Below are 17,845 nucleotides of genomic sequence, written 5' to 3'. Positions count from 1 at the left end.
CCCAGGCTGGAGTGCAGTGGTGCGATCTTGGCTCACTGCAAACTCCACCTCCCGGGTTCACGCCATTCTCCTGCCTCAGCCTCCCAAGTAGCTGGGACTACAGGCGCCCGCCACTAGGCCCGGCTAATTTTTTGTTTTTGTATCTTTAGTAGAGATGGGATTTCACTGTGTTGGCCAGGATGGTCTTGATCTCCTGACCTCGTGATCCGCCCACCTAGGCCTCCCAAAGTGCTGGGATTATAGGCATGAGCCACTGCACCTGGCTGGAATTGGGGTCTTAAAGCCCTTTTTTAATAAGTGGGATCAGGGTTTTGTAGAGGATGGATAGTTAAAAAAAAAACAAAACCAAAAACTGATGACATCTATGGATCTAAGGAATGTTTGCTAGCTGCCTCACCATGCTAAGAACTTTAGATCATTGAACACTTTCAGTCACCCCGTGAGATAGTTACTATTTATCCTCACTTGGGAGATCACAGCTCAGAGATACTAAGAAATTTAACCACAAGCATTCACAATCAAAAATAAATTCTTGGGGTGGAGGGAATCGATGGGAGTGAGGCTTCTCTGAGAACCCAACTTCATATTCTGCTGACTTTTAAACTGGGTAAATGTTTTATATGCTCAAAAAGGTGGAACCAAAAAGGATGTATTTTTAAAAAGTAAACTCTAGGTCAAACACAGCAGCTCACGCCTGTAATCCCAGCACTTTGGGAGGCTGAGGTGGGAGGATCGCTTGAGCCCAGGAACTTGAGGTTCCAGTGAGCTGTGATTGCGCCACTGCACCCCAGCCTGGGCAACAAAGTGAAACCCTGTGTCCTAAAAATGAAATGAAATGAAAATAAAGAAAATCACCTTTATGCATACCCCAATGTAATAATTTGGTTCAGGCAAGGATGCCAAAACTATTAGGTGAAACGTTATTGCAAGAAGAGTCTCAAAGTATCACAACACAGATTTCTTTCTGCTAACAAAAGGGAAATAATTTTACAATATGAAGATTTGTCATTCACCACCTTAACCAGGTTGATTAAACTTAGCATCACCAAGCTGACATCAGATACTCCCTGACTTACTACACAACATCACCTCTGGTTGTATTATTGCCAAAAATAAGGAAACAATCTGAGAATTCAGAAATTGGAGCATTTTATGACAGTTGTGCCTTTAAAAAGCCACAGCAGAAGGGTGGCCAGGCTGCCAAGTGGGCTGGACATGATGGACCCAGCTGCTGGCCCAGGCTTAGGCCCATCCCCAGCCACCTAAATGAATAAATGATAAAACTCACTGATAAGGCTGGGTGTGGTGGCTCATGCCTGTAATCCCAGCACTGTGGGAGGCCTAGGCAGGCAGATCACTTGAGGTCAGGAGTTTGAAGCCAGCCTGGCCAACATAGTGAAACCCCATCTCTACTAAAAAAAATATATACGAAAATTAGCCGCATGTAGTGGCACACCTGTAATCCCAGCTACTCAGAAGGCTGAGGCAGGGGAATCGCTTGAACCTGGGAGGCAGAGGTTACAATGAGCCGAGATCGTGCCACTCCACCTCCCAGCCTGGGCGACAGAGCAAGACTCCATCTCCAAAAAGAAAAAAAAAAAAAAAGGCCAGGCGCAGTGGCTCAAGCCTGTAATCCCAGCACTTTGGGAGGCCAAGGCGGGCGGATCACGAGGTCAGGAGATCGAGACCATCCTGGCTAACACTGTGAAACCCCGTTTCTACTAAAAATACAAAAAATTAGCCGGGCGTGGTGGTGGGCGCCTGTGGTCCCAGCTACTTAAGGGGCTGAGGAAGGAGAATGACGTGAACCCTGGAGGCTGAGGTTGCAGTGAGCTGAGATCATGCCACTGCACTCCAGCCTGGGCGACAGAGTGAGACTCCATCTTCAAAAAAAAAAAAAAAAAAAAAAAGTCTGGGTTTTCTCCATTACCATTACATGTCTGTTTACTTTTTTTTAATTTTTTTTTTTTTTTGAGACAGGGTCTCTGTCGCCCAGGTTGGAGTGCAATCATGGTTCACTGCAGCCTTGACCTCCCAAGCTCAAGAGATCCTCCTGACTCAGCCTCCCAAGTAGCTGGGACTACAGGTACACCACCACGCCCAGCTAATTTTTTCTATTTTTTGTAGAGATGAGGTCTCGCTATGTCTGCCCCAGCCTCCCAAACTGCTGGGATTATAGGCATGAACCACCACACCCAGCCCTACTGTATTTTAGAACTTCTGTTCTTGAAAAGCAAAGTCAAGTTCCCTATAAGTGCATAATATATTCTCATTTTCAACGAGAACAGAAGATGGTTTGTAAAAGCTATTTTTAAGTGTCCCTATTTGCCCAGTAATTCCTCTTCTAGAAATCTATGAGAATAATTCAAATTATAGCCCAAAACACAAAGGCATTAAGTGTTCAGCAAAACACTGAGAATCTAAATATCCAATATAAAGAGATTGGTTGGGCTGTGCAGGGTGTTCACACTTGTAATCCCGGTACTTTGGGAGGCTGAGGCAGGCAGATCACCTGAGGTCAGGAGTTGGAGACCAGCCTGGTCAACATGGTGAAACCTCATCTCTAGTAAAAATACCAAAATTAGCCAGTCCCCGGCATGTGCCTGTAGTCCCAGCTACTCAGGGGGCTGAGGCAGGATAATTGCTTGAACTCAGGAGGTGGAGGTTGCAGTGAGCCGAGATCACCCTATTGTACTCCAGCCTGGGTGATACAGCGCGTCTCCATCTCAAAGAAAACAAACAAAATAAATAAATAAAAATAGAGAGACTGGTTAAATAAATTATTGTATATCCAAATGATTAAATATTATGAAGCCACTGAAAATTATTTATTTAGAATTTTTGAAACATCAAAGTATTTATGAAACAATACTAAATAAGGAAGAGCACAGAACTAAATTCAATAAGTACTCAATGTTTTTTAAAATATTGAAAAAAAGACTGAAAGGAAATAAGCTAGACTAATAGTTCCCTGTTTCTAATAATTTTCTATACATTCCACATTCCACCCTTTCTACTACAATGAGCTTTCTTAGTCAAAAAAAAAAAAAAAATGCACTCTGTTTGTTGATTAAATACAGCAAATACTTTCAAGACTCTTTTAGTTAGTCAATTCCTGAAAATCCAGGAAAATCAAAATTGTGAATTTTAAGGCTAATATTTAATTCCAGATTACATTTCCCCTGACCCTAGAACATGTATTTTTAAAGTAAAAAAGCAAAAGGAAAAAAACTCAAATGATAGTTATTATAAATACATAGAAAAAAAGGCTATAAAAATGACTACAAATATGACAACAGGGATTAATTTTGGTTGGTGGAATTATATGGCTTTTAAGTCTTAACAGTGTTTATTATATTTTCTACAATGAACATCCATCACTTTTGTGATTTAAAAAAAGTGTTTGCTATCTTTTTAAGAGACAACCATCAAGCAAATTATATCACATCTATATGACGGAATATTAATAGACATTAAAAAAAGTTGCAGAATATTTGATAATATGAAAAAAGGTCTGATATATTATTAGCTGACCATACTATAAAACAGTATGTTCAGAATGATCCCATCGTTTTGTTTAAAAACAAACAAAATATCCACGTATACACAGAAAACACCTTGGCAGGAAATAGACCAAAATATGAATAGTGTTTTATTCTAGGTAGTAGGTAGTAGGATATTTTAATTTTCTTATTTTTGCTTCTGTTTTGGTCAATTTTCCTCTACTGAATATGAATTATTTTTCCAATATGCAAAAAAAAAAAAAAAAGTTTAAAAAAAAAATCTAGGTTAAACAAAAAGTTACCTTGTTAAACAAAAAAGAGACAAAGACAAGCGGGGCATCTTACCGGAAGATCCTCCTTTACAAAGATTTCCAGCCCCACTCCAGCTCTAATGTTTAAATCCATAAACTACTCGTCTTCCAACATCACCAAGTCAGTAAGCATCGACCCTTCCTGCTGTTCCAGACTTAGTAATGCTGGAGGAAGACATCAAATCCAGCAGCAGAGGCCACCCCTCAGGACCGGGTACGGTGACTCACACCTTTAAACAAGACCCCAGTGGGGGGAAAAAAAAATCTAACCACCGTCTAGAGCTATGGAACTGATTACAAGTAAATATAATTTACAATCATTTGATTAAGAAAATGCATTATTTACACTGCAAATAACACATACTACCTACAGAATTATACTCTCGGACTTGGCAGAAACCTCTGAGATCATCTGAAGACAATTTCCAAGACATTGTTTTTAGGATGCTTTGTAAATATTGACTGGAAACAATAACAGCGATGTCTTGCCAGAGAATCTTAAGTAAACAGTTCAAAAGCCTGGCTTCCTGTTTATACAATTGTAAGTCACCTTATTGCTGGCTACAAGGTTATTCAGCATTCTGATTTAATCTAAGAATTTCTTGATGTTACACATAATAAAAGGGACTACAGAGAACAGCTGAAAAGCCAGAAGACAAAGAAGGAACAAAAATAAACAATGACATATGTATTCCAACCCAAACAATGAGAAATCTATGCAACTAGATTATCAGTTCAATCTATTTCTAGGTCACTATCCTCACTGTGACAGGTGGCAGAGTTACGCACAGATGTGAGCACCAAGACTTCCTTTTCTGGGAGTAATCCAAATTCCTGGAGAAAAGCTTCAAGGTCCACAGCAAAGAAATCATCCCCCAGCTGGTCAGTAACACGAACAAAATTGCCGATCAATTCACCCCCCTTATAGATCAGCAGGGCAGGAAGGGCATTCCTGGTGAACCGACTGCTGGCACCAATAACTGAGCTCTTCACCCTGCAGAACTTGACAGCTGGGTACTCTGCGGCAAGGCAGATCATGCAACCATTCATGGCTTCGGTCCCTGGAACGCCATCCTCATAAATATGAACCATGATGACAATGCTTTTCTGTTCTTTATCAATCATGTCTAAAAACCCTTCTCCACTGGAGATCTCAAAAACCTGCTTGAATTGGGGCCCCTTGTGAAGCTGCTGCCGCATCTCTTCCATTCGCTGCTTCCGGTACTGCTGCAGAAACTCCTCATCGTCTTGGTCCTCATTCATCATGGCAAACTCCTTCAGAGTCATCTGCAGCAGGACCAGCAAGTGAGCATAAATATGAAAACTGAACACTCATGATCCAACAGTTAATACGGGCCGGGTGTGGTGGCTCACGCATGTAATCCTAGCACTTTGGGAGGCGGGTGGATCACTTGAGGTCAGGAGTTCAAGACCAGCCTGGCCAACATGGCAAAATCCCATCTCTCCTCAAAAAATAATAATAATAAAATAAAAAATAAAAAAAGTTAGCTGGGCATGGTGGTGTGCACCTGTGGTCCCAGCTACTCGGGAGGCTGAGGCACGAGAATCACTTGAACCTGGGAGGCGGAGGCTGCAGTGAGCCAAGATCACACCACTGCACTCCAGCCTGGGCGACAGGGGGATACCCTGCTCCAGAAAAGCATAAAACAATAAAACAGTTAACATGTACTACATGCTGATAATATATGAGGCACCATGCTAAGTATTCTACGTGCATTATATCTCACTGAATTCCATAACTCCATCGGGAAGGGGCTTTTAATAGCCCCACTTTATAAACAAGGTTCCAAAACTTGACATTATTTGAACAAGTTGACCCAGTAAGCATAAGACCAGGACTCGAACTAGATTTTTAAAACCCATGTTTTTAACTACAATATCACATTGCCTCTCAGTCCAAATAGGTGCATCATATAATCTCACTTCATGAGCTTTTTACTTTTTGTCAGTCTTGACAATATTTTATCTACCGTGTTTTTTTTTTTTTTTTGGAAAGATAACAAGACATTACAGAATTTTAGAAAGAACTCTCAAAACCCCTGCCCCACACCATCCCCAAACACACACACACAGTCATATGGACTCTAAAAATTCTTTTTATTACCAGTCACACTAAAATAGTTTTGCTTTTATAGCAGCAGCTGTGGGTGTACCAATTAAGCTATAACCTGCTTTCGAGACTTAGCATGATTATAAGTATTTCCTCATGTTTCCAAATATTTTTATGAAATCATATATAATGTGTCACTTTGCTTAACCACTTCCCTAATTCTGCCAGACAGTTTCCAGTTCTGTTCTACTGTAGATAAATCAGCAGGACAGGAACAGCCTCTCTCAAGATTGATTCACGTGATGATATGATGTTGCCTCATGCTGGCCTCTCACCTCGGTATCAGGAAGCAGCTGTGAGCAGAACGCACAATGCCCGAGAGACAGCTCAAGCTACGAAAGCATCTTCCCTCTGCCCCGGTGCAACAAGACATCCCCGCTCCTCTCATAAATCCTAACTCTGCCTAATGTTGCATAGATTAAGAGACCACACTAGATCAGAACACATGTTGTTACTGTATCATAACCAGCAACACTCTGAGTTCACTATTTTACTTATTGCCAATGTTCCTCCCATCTCATAGCCCTCCACTTCAACTCGGTCTATCACAGTGGCTTCTTCTGACCTACTGAAGTCTTTGGCTAAGTGTCATGTCCTAAAATCAGCCTCCTGGTCAAGGTGAATGATTCCCAGCTTAATCCTCTTATCTGCTCCCTGATCCTGTATGGTATTTTAGCTTTGGTCCATAACTAAATGATCTCAGGCACTCACAGACACTCATCTGCAGTCAGAGGGCATCCAGGGAAACAGTGAATCCCTTTTAATACTGATAGGATAAGAGGCCATCAGGGGCCGGACACCACGGCTCACGCCTGTAATCTTAGCATTTTGGGAGGATACGGTGGGAGGGTCACTTGAGCTCAGTAGTTCTTAGACCAGCCTGGGCAACAGAGACCCTGTCTCTATTTAAAAAAAAAAAAAAAAAAAAAAATCAGGGACCTACTTCCAAATATCTTCCAGAGTGTCTGTTTGCTTATTATAATGCCTCCTTAGAATAAATTCTCATGAATAGGCTTCAGATGAAACAGCAACATCATGGAAAAAACAGGAATATTTGGGTTAGAACCCTAGCTCCTACTAGAATTTACCAGTTGCATTGCCCTGAACAAGCCTCTAATGCCCTCTAATGCCCTCTAAGCATTGCTTCTATCATCTGTAAGAAGGGGATAATACCACCACCCTCAGAGGGTTATTTCTGGCCCAAGATAAAACCTCAATAAAAGAAGGGAAACTAAAATTTACTGAGCACTTTCAATGGGTCAGACACTGTGATGGGCATGTTAACCACATAGCCCTGTACGGGGAGGATACTGACATCATTTAACCATTGAAACACTAGATTCAGAAGGGAAGAGACTTTCCCACAGTCACTAGTAGCAGAACTGAGATTCAAAACTGGGTGTGTTTGAGTTTTGACAGGGCTCTATGATTTCTCCTGCACTGCACAACTTCTTGGAGGTCAAATCAAGCATCCTCCACCTCTTGAATCACTCACCCAGCTCTAGCAGCCACAGCAGCCTCTAAGAAAAGCCTGGGTACTGCTAATTACCTTCCCACTGATCTTCTCCTGGAGGTCTTTCTGTTTCTGTTGCTCCTCCTCTTCATCCAGATGGGACCTGCAAGTCATTGACAGCTTCTTGATCAGCCTTTCCATCTCCCGACACTGCTCCTCCTTCTGCTCTGTCTCCAACTGCTTGAAGCGGCGCCAGTCATTGATCACACCTTTTGGGCCTGAGTAGGGTGAACACGGATGTGACCAAGGAGAATGGGCAAGGAATTATGGACCAGCTCACATCTGTAGGTAGGAGTTCACATCTGCCTGAAGTTTGCTTCATCTATTGCACAATTATCATAGGGACTCTGTGCACTCTGCCACAGGGCAGAGTGGCCTATACACAATGATGTGCCCTGCAACAGTCTGCAACAAGGGCCAAGCTAATGCCCAACATTAGGAGATGAGTTTAAAAACTTATAATCTACCTACTCAAAGGAAAATAAAGCAACTCTTAGAATAAAGCAGCTCTATGTTTCCTGCCATTAAAGATATTCCAAATACATCAGGTTATTACAAAAGCAAAATGAAGAATATCATAGTATAATCCTCTAGTTTCTATAAAAAAAGAACTGTATGTATGTGCATAATTTATGTACATAGACATGCATACATGTTTGTGTATACACTTGTACGTTCATAGAAAAAGAGCCTGCAGGATCTGTAAACTGTGAACAGTGGCTGTCTCCAGGTAGTAGGATCTAAGGGGCTGGTGACGGAGATCTTTTACATTTTTTTTCTGTACTTCTATATTATCTGAATTTTTTTTTTTTTTTTTTTTTTTTTTTGAGATGGAGTCTCACTCTGTCGCCCCGGCTGGAGTGCAATGGCGTGATCTCGGCTCACTGCAACCTACGCCTCCTGGGTTCAAGCGATCCCCCTGCCTCAGCTTCCCGAGTAGCTGGGACTACAGGCATGCGCCACCATGCCCAGCTAATATTTGCATTTTTAGTACAGACGGGGTTTCACCATGTTGGCCAGGATGGTCTCCAACTCCTGACCTCAGGTGATCCACCCGTCTCGGCCTCCCAAAGTGCTGGGATGACGGGTGTGAGCCACCGCACCTGGCCTCTGAATTTTTTATAACAAGATTGTGGCAGGTAGTATTACTGTTCTGTTATTCAAGCTACCCTTAACCCCCACCACGCCCTGTGCTGCTGAAGGACTTATATGTCCTTGCCCCTTGCTATGTGACTTATGGTACCTCCTGTGGGATGAGCACATACATCCCCAGCCCATTGATGCTCGGCTTGACTATGTGACTTGTTGGCCAACAGGATTGTGAGCAAACATGAAGTATGCCATGTCTGAGCAAAACAAAAAGTATGACGTGCATGAGTCATTCCATGTTTCCAACAGCTCCTCTTTTGCTCTCTATGCTTCACCATGAAAACGGTGTGTCCCAAATACAGGAACACAGCCAAATGGAGGCTGTTACTCCTTCAGCCTAGCTCCTGGATGAAAGAACATATGAAGCATAAGCAGAGCTGCCATTGACCTATAGGCTGCACGTAACATGAATGAGATATAAACCTTTGTTGTCATAAGCCACTAAAGCTTTGGAGTCTTTTGTTACCACAGAAAAAAATAAATCTATATGAAGACAACTTTCAAATGCTCCCAAAAAATACTTGAAAGATTTGAATAAATGGAAACGCAATACCATGTTCCTGAACAGACATACTCAACATCACAAAAGTGCCAATTATCCCTAAATTAATCTATATATTTAATGCATTCCCAATGAAAATACATGAACACATATATGTGTCCAGCTCCTAAATTTCCTTTGGAAAAAATAAAGCAAAAGTTAATTGAAGAGGGTCTAGCCTTACCAGATACTAAAATATAACATTACAATAATTAAAAACAGTATGACACAGCCCAGTAAAAGACCAATCAATGGAAGAGACTACATAGTACAGCTAAAGACTCAACATAAACAGATAAATTCAGTACATAATAAAAGTGACATCTCAAGAAAATAAAGATGGCTTATTCACTAAGCAGTACTGAAACAACTGAGTAGCAATCTAAAAAATATTAAACTGGAGCCCTACTGCACCCTGCATCAAAGTGAATTCCACATAAATCAATACTTAAGTGTAAAAAATGAAATTACAAAAATACTAATGAAAAGTATAGAAGAACTTTTTTTTTTTTTTTTTGGAGACAGAGTCTTACTCTGTTGCCCAGGCTGGAGTACAGTGGCATGATCTTGGCTCACTGCAACCTCTGCCTCCAGGGTTCAAGCAATTCTCCCACCTCAGCCTCCTGAGTAGCTGGCCCTACAGGCGCATGCCGCCACACCCAGCTAATTTTTTGTATTTTAGTAGAGACAGGGTTTCACTGTGTTGCCCAGGCTGGTCTTGAACTCGTGAGCTCAGGCAATCCACCCGCCTCGATCTCCCGAAGTGCTAGGATTACAAGCGTGAGCCACTGTGTCCAGCCAGGAGAACCTTTTTATACAGAAAAGTGAGGCCCTTTATAAAGTAGGGTGAAGAAAAGCCTTTTAAGTAAAAAGCAAAATTAAAAAACTATAAAATACTTTTAAGTACATAAAAATAAAATTTTTCATTCAGGAAAAGAACATAAAGTCAAAAGACAACAAGAAACTGACATATTTACAACTCATATCACAGATTAATTTCCTTTATAGCTCCCCAAGAAAAAAAGACTAATCATGTAATTTTTTAAATGAGCAAAGGATATAAAAATCTCTCTTAAAATTATGAAAAGAAGTTTAAGTTCCCTCTTAAAAAGACATATGGGCCCGGTGCATTGGTTCATGACTATGGGAGGCTGAGACGGGATGATTGTTTGAGGCCAGCAGTGTGAGGCCAGCCTGGGCAACAAAGTGAGGCCCCATCTCTACAAAAAATAAATAAATAAATTAGCTGGGCACGGTGGCAAGCGCCTGTGGTCCCAGCTACATGTGGTCCCAGCTTTTTAAGAAAGGAACTTCATGGAAGCTGAGGCAGAAGGATCATTTGAGCCCAGGAGGTTGAGGCTGCAGTGAGCCATTATGGCACCAAGGCACTCCAGCCTGAACAACAAGGTGAGAACTTGCCTTTAAAAAAAAAAAAAAAAAAAGCCGGGCGCGGTGCCTCAAGCCTGTAATCCCAGCACTTTGGGAGGCCGAGACGGGCGGATCACGAGGTCAGGAGATCGAGACCATCCTGGCTAACACGGCGAAACCCCGTCTCTACTAAAAAATACAAAAAACTAGCTGGGCGAGGTGGCAGGCGCCTGTAGTCCCAGCTACTCGGGAGGCTGAGGCAGGAGAATGGCGTAAACCCGGGAGGCGGAGCTTGCAGTGAGCTGAGATCTGGCCACCGCACTCCAGCCTGGGCGACAGAGCAAGACTCCGTCTCAAAAAAAAAAAAAAAGGTGGCGGGGGCAGAAATAAACCTACAATGAATTACTACAATAACAAAGATCAATGAGTTTCATAACACAGTAGCAGGACAAGTATATGGAGAAACACAGATTGCTGATTAAACTATAAATTACTGCCACCTCAACTGATAGCAATTTGACAATATTAAAAGGTACAAGTGTAAATATGCCATTTTTAGGAATTTGTACTACCCATATACTCATACTTGTGATTTATGAGATATCAAACTATTAATATGAGATGCAGGATTCAAATCCAAGCCAGTCTGTGTTCATTACCATGCTGCTATGCAGATACATTTGTATTGTGCACTAAAAGCCTAGAAGCACACATAATGAAAAGACTAGGTTATCTCTGAAAGTGGGACCAGAGTTAAAAATGATCAGGAGACTTCTAATTAATATGTATTTAATGTACATTTTTTTAAGCCTGTTCCCAGAGCCCAGCGTTTCTCAGTACCTGTGTTAACTGAGATGCCTTCGCCTGCCAGCTCAGCCTCTGCAGGAACAGAACTGCTGGCCGGGGCACCTCTGCCTGGATCCTTGTCCTCGTGGTCACTGTCCTCATCCTCACTGCTGCTGTAGTAGTACTGCAGTTTCTCCCCCAGCAACTTATCATCAAGGGTGGTCATGGTGCCTGAAAAAAGAAAGCATATCAGGTTCTTTGCTGATTTGAGCTAGACAGACATGAATCTGAAGCATAAGGGGCTCGCCTGTGCTGAGATACTGCAATTTACAGCACACTAAAAGTGATTATTTTCATAACCAGAATCTTAACAAATCCCTACCATTACCCTGTATGTCAGGGTTTATCACCCTGTTTAACAGAAGGTGAAACTGAAGCTCAGATAAAGGAAGTATCTTCACCAAGCTTAACAGCGAATGGTGGAGCTGGGACCAGACCCCAGAGATTCCTGACTCCAAAAGCCTGAGGTATAAATTACTCTCGTCTGAGTAAGTGTACAAGCCACCTGTACTGGCTTGGAGGAATCTACTGAGTAGTGGTTTTATCTGTGCTTTTAGTTTTCCCACCAGCTAAGACTGCTGCCTAATTGAAAAAGTGGGTAACTATCCTCAGGAAAAACTTCAAAAAGAGGCACCAAGAGTACAATACTGAGTCACTATTTGTCTAGGCAATCACTCTCTGTCACTGCAGCCTTCAACCTCTCAGACAACACCCTGAGGGCTTGGATGGATGGTCTCTGAAACCCTACCTATTCTGACAGGTTAAAAGAAGAGCCCATACAAAAATTTTAATAACTCCCAAGGGTTTAAAGGACCATGATGGCCTGGATCGCGCTGGTAATCCCAGCACTTAGGGAGGCCAAGGCGGGAGGATCACTTGAGACCAGGAATTCGAGACCAGCCTGGCTAACATGGTGAAATTGTCTCTACTGGTAAAAAAAAAAAAAAAAAAAAAAAAGCCAGATGTGGTGGGGGGCGTCTGTAATCCCAGCTACTGGGAAGGCTGAGGCAGGAGAATCCTGTGAACCTGGGAGGCGGAGGTTGCAGTGAGCCGAGATCACACCACTGCACTCCAGCATGGGAGACAGAGCGAGACTCTGTCTCAAAAATAAAAACTAAAATAATAAAGGACCAGGCTTCTGCATCAGAAGCAGCCAAGGGCATTCTGATGAAAAGATGCAGCTTAGCCCCCAGAGGCCTGCTTGAGAATTCAGCAAGAACGCGGCTGGCGGGGAGGAACCCTTCTAGTACTCCTTCCCCTAAGCAGTCCTACATTATGCTGCCTTAAAGACTTATCACCAGGCCTATCATACCCCATTTACAAAGTGACTCTCTCCCACGGGGCAAGTAGTTCTTGAAAGGAGGGACCTCTAGTCACTGTCTCCATCCCCAACGCCCAGCACAATGCCGCTGCACAATTTGCTAAACCAGCAGCCTGGGTCAACGGGAGAATCGGAGGACTACAGCAGTCAGATGCAAAGGAGACAGGGATCATGGAGAGAGAGGTGGAGGTGCCAGGAAGGGACAACACCAAACTTAAGGGACAAGGAGGTACCAGGAATGGGCCAAGCGAGGGGCACACCGGCGGCGGAGAGGAGTGAAGGAGTTGCGCTCCTGAGGGAGGGACCGCTGCGGGAAAGAGACGAGGGCGGGCCCCGTGGAGACAAGAGCAGAGGAGGCGGGGCCCCCGGAAGGGAAGCGGAGGGGTGTGTGGAGCTTTTGGGGGAAACCTGGAAGAGCCCGAGGGAGGTGGAGCCAGAAGACGAAAGGGGACGAGGAAGACGCGGAGACCTTGGGGGTCGAGACAGCGCGAAGAAGAGGGAATTTTACCCAAGCTCGCCAAGCCCACTCCCTCCCGTAGTCCACGGCCGCTGCTGCTTCCCAGTGGACCCCAATGCAGTTACCCGGCCTAGCTCGCTCCGGATCCCTTTGGGCCAGCAGCTCCGGGCGTCGGAAGAAATGGAGCACTCACTTAAGAGGAAGAGCAGTGGGTCAGCGCCCTGAGCGCTAAAGAGACAAGCCGCCGGAGCCCGACTGCGCGGACCAATGAGGCGGCCTTCCTGCGTCGTGGCGGACGCGCATTGTCCAATCAGAAGCCGCTACTCCAAGCTGCGGGACGGCGGAGAAGCTACGGGTCCTACCTTGGAACAAAACACCTCGACAACAACGCGCTCCTAATTGCTTTGTTTTGGTTTTAATCTGGACAACGAAAAAGTGAATTGTATGGCCCAGCGTCAAACAATAAGAAAAATGTATTCACAGGCCGGGCGCGGTGGCTCACGCCTGTAATGCCAACACTTTAGGAGGCCGAGGCGGGCGGATCACTTAAAGTCGGGAGTTCAAGACCAGCCTGGCCAACGCGGTGAAACCCCGTCTCTACTAAAAATACAATAATTAGCCAGGCGTGGTGGCTGACGCCTGCAATCCAAGCTACTCGGCAGGTTGAGGCAGGAGAATGGCTTAAACCCAGACGGCGGAAGTTGAAGTGGGCCGAGATCGCGCCACTGCACTCCAGCCTGGGCGACAGAGCGAGACTGTCTCAAAAAAAAAAAAAAGAAAGAAAGAAAAAGAAAAAAGAAAAGAAAAATGTATTCACTTCCCTTCGAAGTTTCCGAAGCCATTCCAAATTTTATTGGTTCTTCATCGCATCACGTCTATTTGACGGAAAAGTGACTCAGAGACGTTTGGTAATTTGCCCTAGAACACAAATCCCTCAAGTACAGGGCGTAGATTAAAATTTCTTTTTTTTTTTTTTGACTGAGTTTCTCTCTTGTTGCCCAGGCTGGAGTGCAGTGCCGCGATCTCGGCTCACTGCAACTTCCGCCTCCCGGGTTCAAGGGATTATCCTGCCTCAGCCTCCAGAGTAGCTGGGATTACAGGCGCCCGCCACCACACCCGGCTAATTTTTTGTATTTTTAGTAGAGACGGGGTTTCACCATTTTAAAGCAACAGCAGCCAGGAGTGGTGGCGCGCGCCTGTAGTCCCAGCTAAGCAGGAGGCTAAGGCGGGAGGATCGCTCCACCCAGGACTTGGATGCCAGCCTGGGTGCCAGAGCAGGAACGTAATGTGAAATCCGGAATTGGCTCCTGGTATAGAAAAACGACATGGGGCCGGGAGCGGTGATTCACTCCTGTAATCCCAGCACTTTGGGAGTCCAAGGCGGGTGGATCACCTGAGGTCAGGAGTTCGAGACCAGCCTGGCCAACATGGCGAAACCCCGTCTTTACTAAAAATACAAAAATTTCTCAGGTGTGGTGGCGCACACTTGTAATCCCAGCTACTAGGAGGCTGAAGCAGGAGAATCGCTTGAACCCGGAAGGCAGAGGTTGCAGTGAGCAGAGATCACACCACTGCACTCCAGCCTGGGGAACAAGAGTGAGACTTCGTCTCAAAAAAGAAAAAAAGGACATGAATGGGACAACTGACAAAATTTGAGTAAAGTCTATTAATTCGTATTAGTAGTATTTGTGTCAATAGTTTCAATAATTATACTATGTATGATGTTAACTTTTGGAGATTCTGTTAGATAAAGAATCTAGGGAAACACTATCCTATTTTTTCAACTTTGTTTTCTTTTTCCAGAGTAAGGTCATACTATGGTATTTTGCAACTTTTTTTTCTTTTTCCTCAGGCATACCTTGTTGTCTGTTTTTGCAACTTTGTTAAAACCTAAAATGATTTCAAATTCTGAGTCCTTGTTGAAGTATCCAATACACAACCGTGAAGTTGCTCATAGTAAGCTTTGAGTAAATTGGATCATAGAAAATATTCTAGAAAGATACACTGTTTAAAATAGGGCTCTTAATTTGTGGTTCTAGGACCACCTGACATTGTCTGCAAATTTCCGTACCTGCCTGTTTTTCGGAGAGGCTGTTTGTTGAGGCCCTCAGAGGAGTAAAAAAATAACACACACAAACACACACCCATTCAAGAACATTGTATTAATAAGTCCGTTTTCATACTGCTATAAAGAACTGCCCGACACTGGATTATTTATTTATTTAAGACAGAGTCTTGCTCTGTTGCCAAGGTTGGAGTGTAGTGGCACAATCTCGGCTCACTGCAACCTCCGCCTCGCAGGTTACAGGTGCCTGCCACCATGCCCGGCTAATTTTTATATTTTTTAGTAGAGATGGACAGGGTTTCACCGTGTTAGCCAGGATGGTCTCGATCTCCTGTCCTAGTGATCCACCCGCCTTGGCCTCCCAAAGTGCTGGGATTACAGGCGTGAGCCACTGCATCCGGCCATATTCAACCTTTTTTTAAAAAAAAAAAGTAGAGATGGGGTCTTGCTATGTTGCCCAGGTTGGTCTCAAATTCAGAGCGTTTAATATATTCAGTCTCCTGGTTGTATAGATATAGTGATGTCTTTGTTAGGAATGTAGCTTGCATCTGTCAGGAATATGTCTGTGTACATGAGTTAGCTATCTAATAATATTCAACAGGACCACTTATTTTTCCTGTTAGAAACGTGGAATGGGCCGGGCGTGGTGGCTCACGCCTGTAATCCCAGCACTTTGGGAGGCCGAGGTGGGCAGATCACGAGGTCAAGAGATCGAGACCATCCTGGCCAACATGGTGAAACCCCGTCGCTACTAAAAATACAAAAATTAGCTGCGCGTGGTGGCGCATGCCTGTAATCCCAGCTACCTGGGAGGCTAAGGCAGGAGAATCACTTGAACCCAGCAGGCAGAGGTTGCAATGAGCTGAGATCGTGCCACTGCACTCCAGCCTGGCGCCAGTGAGACTCCATCTCAAAAAGAAAAAAAAAAAAAAAAAAAAGAAATGTGGAATGATGTGGATAATGAAGTTTCTGTTTAATGAGAGTACCATATGCCATATGTAATTTATAGTTTTAAAGGCATTTTACCGCTACTGTAAGGTTTTTGTTGGGCTGTTTATCAGTAGAGTATATTAAAGGTATTCCCTAGTGGGGAAAACAACCGATGAGCTGTTTTGTGACGGCTAAAGCATTTATCTTTAAGCGAGGGAAAACCTTAATCCAACCAGATTTATAGACTACTTTTAAACATATTTAAAATTTGAAGTAACTGAGTGAAATTCATATATAAATGATTAATAGGCCAGGCACGATGGCCTATGCCTGTAATCCCACCATTTGGGGCTGAGGAGGGCAGATCATTTTAGGCCAGGAGTTCAAGACCAGCCTGACGGCCGGGCGCGGTGGCTCAAGCCTGTAATCCCAGCACTTTGGGAGGCCGAGACGGGCGGATCACGAGGTCAGGAGATCGAGACCATCCTGGCGAACACGGTGAAACCCCGTCTCTACTAAAAAATACAAAAAACTAGCCGGGCGAGGTGGCGGGCGCCTGTGGTCCCAGCTACTCGGGAGGCTGAGGCAGGAGAATGGCGTAAGCCCGGGAGGCGGAGCTTGCAGTGAGCCGAGATCGCGCCACTGCACTCCAGCCTGGGCGACAGAGCGAGACTCCGTCTCAAAAAAAAAAAAAAAAAAAGACCAGCCTGGCTGACATGGTGAAACCCCATCTCTACTAAAGATACAAAAATTAGCTGGGCAGAGTGGAGCATGCCTGTAATCCCAGCTACTTGGGAGGCTGAGGCAGGAGAATCACCTAAACCCAGGAGAAGGAGGTTGCAGTGAGCTGAGATCGTGCCACTGCACTCCAGCCTGGGAGACAGAGTGAGACTCCGTCTTCACACAAAAAATAAATAGATAGATAGATAGATAGATAGATAGATAGATAGATAGATAGATAGATAGATAGATAGATAGATAAAATAAATGATTAAATTCCTTGAAGCATGAGTTTCAAGGCTTGCTCTACTCTTACAGTTTTTCCAAATCATAACAGAGGTAAAACAAGATTTGGTCTTACATTGAGTTTCTCGTGTTAAATTTTTTCCACCAATATTTTTGTAAATTTTGAACAAATTTTTCCAGCAGGCAGAGGTTGCAATGAGCCAAGATTGTGCCACTGCACTCCAGCCTGGCGCCTTATTTTTTTATATAAGAATTAAAGGTCCAGAGATGATTTTGAATGACAGCAAACCATTTGAGGACTGTTTGAGATAAACAACTTGTCCATCTGTGTTGTCTTTTCTTTCTTTTTCTTCATTTCCTTAATTCTTTTACTTTTCTTTTCCTTCCCTTCCTTCTCCCTTCCTTTATCTTCCCTTCTCCCTTTTCTGCTCCCTCTCCTCTTGTCCTTTCCCCTCCCTTGTTTCTCTTTCTCTCTCACTCTAACTTTCCTTCTCTGGTGGTGGTGGTGGTGGTGGTGTGTGTATGGTGTGTGTATGGCACTGCCTCAGCCTCCTGAGTAGCATGCGCTCCTGATTACAGACAATGCGCCACCATGCCCAGCTAATTTTTGTATTTTTAGTAGAGACGGGGTTTCACTATGTTGGTCAGGCTGGTGTCAAACCCCTGACCACAAAGTGCTGGGATTACAGGCGTGAGCCACACCATGCCCAGCCTAAAAACCCTTTTTTGTGTTAATGAAGAGAA

General features: G+C 43.9%; 1 protein-coding gene across 1 annotated transcript; it reads right to left on the bottom strand.

The window, feature by feature from the left end:
- Nucleotides 1-2,804: 2,804 nt before the first annotated feature.
- Nucleotides 2,805-13,452, bottom strand: PDCL (phosducin like). Its single transcript, XM_025360478.1, has 4 exons — nucleotides 13,266-13,452; nucleotides 11,357-11,533; nucleotides 7,495-7,676; nucleotides 2,805-5,101 (listed from the first exon to the last, which is right to left on the bottom strand). Exons 2-4 carry the CDS (start codon nucleotides 11,526-11,528, stop codon nucleotides 4,550-4,552), a joined length of 906 nt encoding a protein of 301 aa, XP_025216263.1. The 5' UTR covers nucleotides 11,529-11,533; nucleotides 13,266-13,452; the 3' UTR covers nucleotides 2,805-4,549.
- Nucleotides 13,453-17,845: the final 4,393 nt, after the last annotated feature.

The sequence above is a fragment of the Theropithecus gelada genome, chromosome 15 (assembly GCF_003255815.1).
Source record: "Theropithecus gelada isolate Dixy chromosome 15, Tgel_1.0, whole genome shotgun sequence".
Taxonomy (NCBI): Eukaryota; Metazoa; Chordata; class Mammalia; order Primates; family Cercopithecidae; genus Theropithecus; species Theropithecus gelada.
This window is presented reverse-complemented; position numbering and strand designations above follow the sequence as displayed.